This window comes from Echinops telfairi, unplaced genomic scaffold (assembly GCF_000313985.2).
Source record: "Echinops telfairi isolate 266 unplaced genomic scaffold, ASM31398v2 ScPeMD7_443;HRSCAF=831, whole genome shotgun sequence".
Taxonomy (NCBI): Eukaryota; Metazoa; Chordata; class Mammalia; order Afrosoricida; family Tenrecidae; genus Echinops; species Echinops telfairi.
In genome coordinates, this window is record NW_022104341.1 from 85217060 (window position 1) to 85224071 (window position 7012).

At 53.1% G+C, this 7012-nt stretch overlaps 1 protein-coding gene across 1 annotated transcript in view; it reads right to left on the bottom strand.

Annotated features, from left to right (window-relative positions):
- Positions 1 to 469: 469 nt before the first annotated feature.
- TIE1 (tyrosine kinase with immunoglobulin like and EGF like domains 1) overlaps positions 470 to 7012 on the bottom strand; it is a 20835-nt gene continuing 14292 nt past the window's right edge. Inside the window, exons 16-24 of the mRNA XM_045291775.1 lie at positions 5729 to 5939; positions 5447 to 5557; positions 5035 to 5225; positions 3682 to 3795; positions 3496 to 3566; positions 1883 to 1923; positions 1678 to 1774; positions 1503 to 1602; positions 470 to 915 (exon numbers count right to left, since the gene is read on the bottom strand). Coding sequence (XP_045147710.1) covers positions 844 to 915; positions 1503 to 1602; positions 1678 to 1774; positions 1883 to 1923; positions 3496 to 3566; positions 3682 to 3795; positions 5035 to 5225; positions 5447 to 5557; positions 5729 to 5939 — 1008 coding nt within the window. The 3' untranslated portion in view covers positions 470 to 843. The remainder of the gene's footprint in view (positions 916 to 1502; positions 1603 to 1677; positions 1775 to 1882; positions 1924 to 3495; positions 3567 to 3681; positions 3796 to 5034; positions 5226 to 5446; positions 5558 to 5728; positions 5940 to 7012) is intronic.

Here is a 7012-nt window from a genome sequence, read left to right on the forward strand (position 1 = left end):
AGGAAGACAGAGAACGTTGACTGTGCGTGGCTGAAGTTGGCAGAGGCCTCGGTCTCCTCCAGCAGGGCCCACAAGCTAGACAATCAGACGGCCATCAAGCCAAGGGAGGCTGCCAGGATGGGACCTCAAGACAGACAGACAATGGGCCACATTGTTCCTGGCATGGGTAGAGCAGACTAGTGGGCTGGTGGCTATTTAGAGATGGAGTCAGGTTGGCGATGGAGGTGAAGAGAAGGGAGAGACCAAGGTGAAAGTGGATTTATGATTATGAAAAGGTGTGTGTGTATATGGGGGTGGGGAGGGAGGTGAGTTTACATATTAAAATGAACCTTCCAGAACTTTTCCCATTAGAAGAGGCTTCCCGGCATAGGGTCTTAGTGTAGCTCAGGAGAGTGTTTTTGTTTCTGGAGAGTCCTCTTTGGTTTACTTTTTCCTCTGGCTAGACCAGCAATAAAAGATAGGCATTGGATGGACCTTGTCAAAGCATTTATTTTTTTTCAGAAGACAAAGCGAGGAGTGCGCATGCTAGTGGGGTGCTGTGGAGTAGAGGAGTGGAACTAGGGACTGGGTATGGCAGCAGCAGGAGAGGAGTGCACGTGCGGAACGGCTACACTAGAAAGAAGGTTGTGAGCCGTAGCTGTCGGAGCAGCTGCAGGGGGCAGTGGGAGCAATTGCGAAGGACAGGGCCCCAACTTGCTCCCACCAGAGGATTCTCCCATTCTTCTTTGAAAAAGCAAAATTCCTTGAGGCAGCTCAGTCGAGGAGCTGCCAGGTTCGGTAGTGGCAGGTGGGCGAGGAGAGGTTGCTCCGGCCAGCAGAGCCAGGATCTGGTGGAATGGCAGCTCAGGCTTCCTCGGCGGTGGCATCAATGCCCGCGTAAGTGAAGTTCTCAAACAGCGACATGTTCACATAGGCCTGGAGATGGGATGGAGCTTTAGTGGGGCCGTCTGGCCCGGAGGTCTTTGACTTCCAGGCGTCAGGCATTTTCACAGACTATTACTTTGTTCTGGAAGTTCGAGATGGTCCCAGGGGCAAGGGAAGGCAGGTATCAGACTGTAGGCGGAGGACTCAAGCGAGAGGTGTTTGGCATCTAGATCATGGCTTTTCCCCCGGATGTGTGTCTATTTGGTTAGCTCTGTGCCAGGTGAGCGGAGGAGCCCTATGTGAGAATGGGCCCATGGCCAATAGATGGGGATAGGCAGGCAGACTGGAACCTAGTTTCGGGGGACAGGGGGGAGGAGGGTGGTATTACACCTGAAGCTGAGCAGGGACCTTGGAAGAGTTTAGAAGGGTGTAGTGGTTCTGTTGGAACTGGGATTGTTGTTGGGGCCCAGTTAGCTCTAGCTGAGGGAGTCTGGGCGGCAGGGTGGTGGGGGCAGGGGGTATGGTAGCTATTGCTGCTTGGTTCCTATGAGAGTGCATTATCCCTGTGAGCGTGGTACATTCCAACAGTCACACACACACACACACACCCGCCCCACCCTGCCCCCCAGTTTCCTCACCTTTCGGGCTTCCAGCATGCGACCCAGCTGCAGCGCAATTTGGGCAAAGGGGGGTCGCTCATATGGCCGGTCCCGCCAGCACTGACGCATCAGCTCGTACCTGCAGACAAGGGCATTACTGAGACCAAGGTCATGGCAGAGATGGGTCTCCAGGCCGAAAGGCTGAGTGACTCACACTTCATCGTCACAGTTCCGAGGCTGTTCCATGCGGTAGCCCTGAGGCAGCTTCTCGTAGAGCTCAGCACAGGTCATGCCGCAGTAGGGCGTGCCCCCTGCAGGAGGGGACAAACTCTCTCAGGCCCGGGCCACAGGGGCTGGGGGCGGGGGTGGGAGCAGGGAAGGGGTAGGGAGCCCTGGGGGAATGAAGGTCAGGGACTCACCCAGGCTCACAATCTCCCAGAGGAGGACACCAAAGGACCAGCTGAAATGAGGAGGACACCGTCAGTTACCTTTTCCAGCCTAGGGCTCAGCCGATCAGTGTCTGTCACTCTCGAAGATGCAGTCACTCTTAGTCCCTGCATGTGCCCCCTCGGCAAGGATATGACCTTGGCTAGCTGTTGTCTCGACTTCATTAAAGCTCCTTCACAGCCCCTCCCAGGTTCAGTGCCATCACAGTTAGCACTCTTATTGGCACTTACTATGGGCTAGAAACCCTTGTGGCATAGTGGTTACACATTGAGCTGCTCACCTCAATGTCAGTGGTTCAAAACCACCAGTCACTCTATGGGAGAAAGATGAGGCTTTCTCTTCCTGTAAAGACTTAGTCTCAGAAACCTTCCAGGACGGTGCTGCTTTGCCCTACAGGGTTGCTGTAGGACAAATACAGGGTCCTAGAGAATCGAGTTGGAATGAATGGACTCGTGGAAGTGAGTGAGTGAGTTTACTATGGGGTTGTCACTGAGCATTTTTATGTTAATCCAGGCATCCTCAAACTATGGCCCGCCCGCCGGCCACATGCAGCCTGCCGAGGACATTTATCAGGCCCACCGAGTGTTTTTGCCCTGTTTTTTTTACTTCAAAATAAGATATGCGCAGTGTGCATAGGACTTTGTTCACAGCTTTTTTTAAAACTATAGTTCGGCCCTCCAGCGGGTCTGGGGGACAGTGAACTGGCCCCTGTTTAAACAGTTTGAGGACCCCTGTGTTAATTCATTTAGCTCCCACACCAACCCCGTGATACAGGTATTACTATTTTCATAGATGGAGTCAGTAAGCTACTGAGAGGCTAACTAGCTCATTCAAGGTCACAGAGACAGAACAGGGATTCAAACTCAGGCAGTCTGGCTCCAACACATTTGCTCTTAACTACCTCTCACAATATAACCGTATTCCTGTAGGTCTGGGTCAGACCTAGCTAGTGGAAGGAATCGAGGGAGTGTTGGAACAGAAGCAGGGAGTGGGGGGTGGTATTCAGAGGGGTCGGAGGGGTGGACAGTGAGCAGAATAGGTCAGGTGTAAGGGATTGGAGGAAAGAACAAAGCATCTCTGGAGGCAGGCTGTAAGGCTGGCAGTTAAGACTCAGTCAAGATGGTCATCTGGGGGCAGAGGGCTCATAGAGGGAGTCTGGGTGGTCCGGAGAGGATGACGTTGCCCCTCAGAGAGGAAGGTGAGAGCATTCCTTACGTGGTCTCTCCATGTATGGGAGACCAGGAACATTACCTACCAGCATTCTGAAACCTGTCCTAGGTATCCCCCAATCTCTTAGACAAGTATTCCCTAACCTACCTCTACCCCAGTCCTATCCCAAAACATCTTCCAGGAGAAAAAAAAACTTACTTCCAGCTAGCCTCTTACATCCCCACTAAGATGCTAGGTACCCCCAAAGTCTGCTCAGGAGCCATAGAGATCTTACCTGTGTTTACCTGGAACATACCCCAGGGTTCCCACGTTACGCCTTAGCCTACCTGACACATTCCTGGAATGCATCTAAGTGATGTCCGTGCTCCCCCTTGGAAGCCTCTCCCCAACTCTTCCCACCCCACTTCCCACTCACACATCACTCTTGGTGGTGTAGACACTGTAGTTCAGAGATTCAATGGCCATCCAGCGCACCGGGAGACGTCCCTAAGAGAGAGTAGGTTTGATGGATCGGGTGGTGAGGAGGAGTCTGTCTGGGGGATCATGAGAGTAGGGGACAGAACCATGCACAGACCCTGCGGGAGGGTTGAACGAGTCTTACCATTGTTTTCTTCACATAAACCTCCTCACCCCGAGACAGGCCGAAATCTGCAATCTTGGAGGCCAGGTTCTCTCCAACCAGCACGTTTCGGGCAGCCAGGTCCCTGTGGATGAACTGCAGGCAAAGCTGAAGTCAGGGGAAGCGGGGATGTGGGAGCCCAGGATGCCGGGACCAGGGAGGGGTCTGGCCTCATGGACAATCTTCATGGATGTCTTTGGTCCCTTTAGCAGCCCCTGACTCTTCTTCTCACTCACTCAGGCCTCACTCTTGGATGAGCTGAATCCTGCCTAAGAAAACCACAGCGGTGGCTGTCATTTCTTCTCTCGTGACCTGGGCCGTGGTCCCTCTTCCCGGGACAGTGGTGGACCTTTCCTGGGTGATCCTATCGCACCTTCTCTTTCCATGCTCCTTAGCCTCCTCTCCTCATCAGAGGCCTCTTTCCATGAACAGCCTCCTGCAGAGGCTCCTGGCCCCCTGCCTGCAAGGACAGACAGTCATTGCTATCTTATAACCCCTTTCCTGTTTCATGCTCTCCTCCTGTTTTTGCCTCTTCTCCCCTTTCAGTCAAGTAGGGGTCCTCAGACGGGCTCAGGCCTCTATCCTCTGCTTTTTGACTCTTCCAGCGGGATCCCATCACGCCTTCACTGGTAGACGCATGTCTGTGGGGCAGCAACTTCCACGGTTGGGTCTCCAGCCCAGACCTCTCTCCTGAATCCTAAGCTAGCATCTACATGTGCTCACTTCCCCCTTCCACCGAGCTGTTCCTCACATGCTTCAAACACATCCTCTGGACTAGTGTTGGGGTGCCCAATAGGCCAGGTAATCATGGGCTTACTAGTGCTTTCTTATTGGTCTGTAGTGAACAATTTCACATTTTCCACCTCATCAAAGATTCTCCTGCTAGGTTTAGCTGGTCTCCGCACCACCCCCCCCAACCCTATAGCACCTTCCTACAGAATCAAAGTCTCTCTTCAAATTCATAGGTCCTGACAGGGGCAGAGAACCCAGTACATAAGGTAAGCACAGGCTTAATTTGCATTAACCTGCTAATTTCTAGTGAACACTTCTATATGGATTTCACGGAGTCGTGAAATCCATGTGACTAATTGTGTGCTACAGATTAGTAAGCCCATGCCTACTTTGTTTTTTGCATAATCCACCCCTGGTCCAGACCCCCTCCTCCTCCTGCGTTCCCCCTATTGCCCTTGTACTCACCCATTCACTCGGGCCAGGGACCTAAGGCCACGTGCTCTCTGTTCCTCAATCCTCACATCCGAGTTGAAATGTGCCCAGTGAATTCCCTCTTGTTCCTGCCACCCACTGCCCACTCCCAACACACTCACTCACACGCACCTGCTTCTCGCTCAAATATTGCATGCCGTTGGCAGCGTCACTGGCGAAACGCAACAGCTGCCGGGAACTGAGAGTGGAGGCTGTCCCATGCTCTCGGGCAAAAGCTGGATCAGTCTCTAGGACCCGGCTCTTCCGTAGAAAATCTAGCAGGTTTCCATAGGGGGCATATTCAATGGCGATATACAAGTAACCTGGAAGATGAGGAGGCACCTGGTGGTGACTTACATGTAGGTAACCTAGGCTGGGAAAGGGTGCTTAAGTAAAATAGACATGGAGTCTGAAGCATGAAGGGGAATCAGTAAAGATGTACGAGTGGCCTGAAGCTCCCAGGAAGCTACTGTTGTAGCCCAGGTAATGGTTGATGATGGGGGGTTGTGGAGAAGGGGGTCAGGGATGAATTGGGGGTGCTCACCGCGGTTCTCACAGGCCCCCAATAGGTTGATGATGTTGGGGTGATGCCCCAATTTGCATAGAACTTCCAGTTCCCCCGCAAAGTCACGATGGTCATTTTCAGAGGCATATTCTGTGTAAAGAATCCATGATCACTTTCTCTAGAAATAACTCTGGGGTGAGGACAGAGGCTGGTGCTAGGGTCTTACATGGCTTTCTGAAGGGAGTCAGGGTGGGGGTGGGCCCTTGCTCTCTGGAACAGCGAGAAGAAGTAGGGCTGAGGCCAGGGGCATGCGCAGAGAACCTTTCAGCATCTTGATGGCTGCGTTCATCTTGAGCCCATCCTTCTTGATCATGGCCCGGATGACCTGGCCGAAGTTCCCTTCCCCAATGAGGTCCTCAAAGGTGATGTCTTCCCACTCCAGCACGGGGTAGCTCAGGGGCTCAGGCTGTGGTTTTGGCCTCCGGGTCAGTGTCAAGGTCCCCGAGCTGAACTGTAGGATGGTCTCCTCACCCTTCACAAGATGGGACAAGTAGGCAGACAGTCCAGGCAAGAGACACGGGGACAGAAAGAGCCAGAGCCAGGCACACAAAGGGAGGTTCCCCAAGTTAGATACATACGGACACCCAAGACAGTGGTCAGCCAGGGACAGGCATACAGAAAGAGGACGCATAATGAGACAGGATCTAGAAGCTGGGGCCCTCGGTGGACTGTTGTGTGGACAGATGTCCAAGGAGGGAGAGGCAGACCCAGCAGCCTGGAGATGAAGTGTATGGGATTCTGGAAGGGAGAACAGGGCTTGTTGCTAGGAACCAGGATGTGAGCCACAAAAGGAAGTCTGTCCTGACCAAGCAGAAAGAAGCTGTAGTGGACCGTGATGGGAAAGAGTGGGCTCCCTGTGGTTGCGCGGGCCCCACCGCTAGACTTTTTGTCTCTAGGTGACTCCAGACTTGATTGAGCACCGACTACATGCTAAGCTCAAGTGGCTGGGAGTCAGTCGAGGAGCTTTCTTCTCTGTCCACTCTCTTGGCATCTATTCAGAATGGTAAGACCACTGGGGAACCAGAATATAGACAGACACGGTGGGGGTCTCTAGTGAAGAGGAACATCCACTTTCCTCAACTGAGCCGGGACCTGGGAGGGGGCCTGGAGCAGGGCTGGTGGCAGGAAAAATACAGCAGGACATACAGGACCAAGGGAGCTGCCAGTATGAGAACTTGTAGAAGGGTCAGGAGAGACCTCATGCTGGGACTCCCTATGTGAACGGAAGCCCAGTTGGATGAGGGAGTGCTGAAGACTGGAGTCACAAGGATCCTCGTGAAACACGGACAGCTGAGGCACACACCAGAATGCACATGCATGTTCCTGTGTTGACACCCTATGTCAGTAGACACATGCTTAGGCTTGTATATGAGTGTGGGGGTACATGCATAAGGACCCCCAAGCATCAAGGACATGTGCATGTACACACGGGATATCCACAGGAGCAACATATGCTCACTCACACATGGCGCACACACTCATAAGCCTACACACATCTCTGTGCAGGCACATGTCCAAACAAACCCACTGTCACTGGGTCGCCTC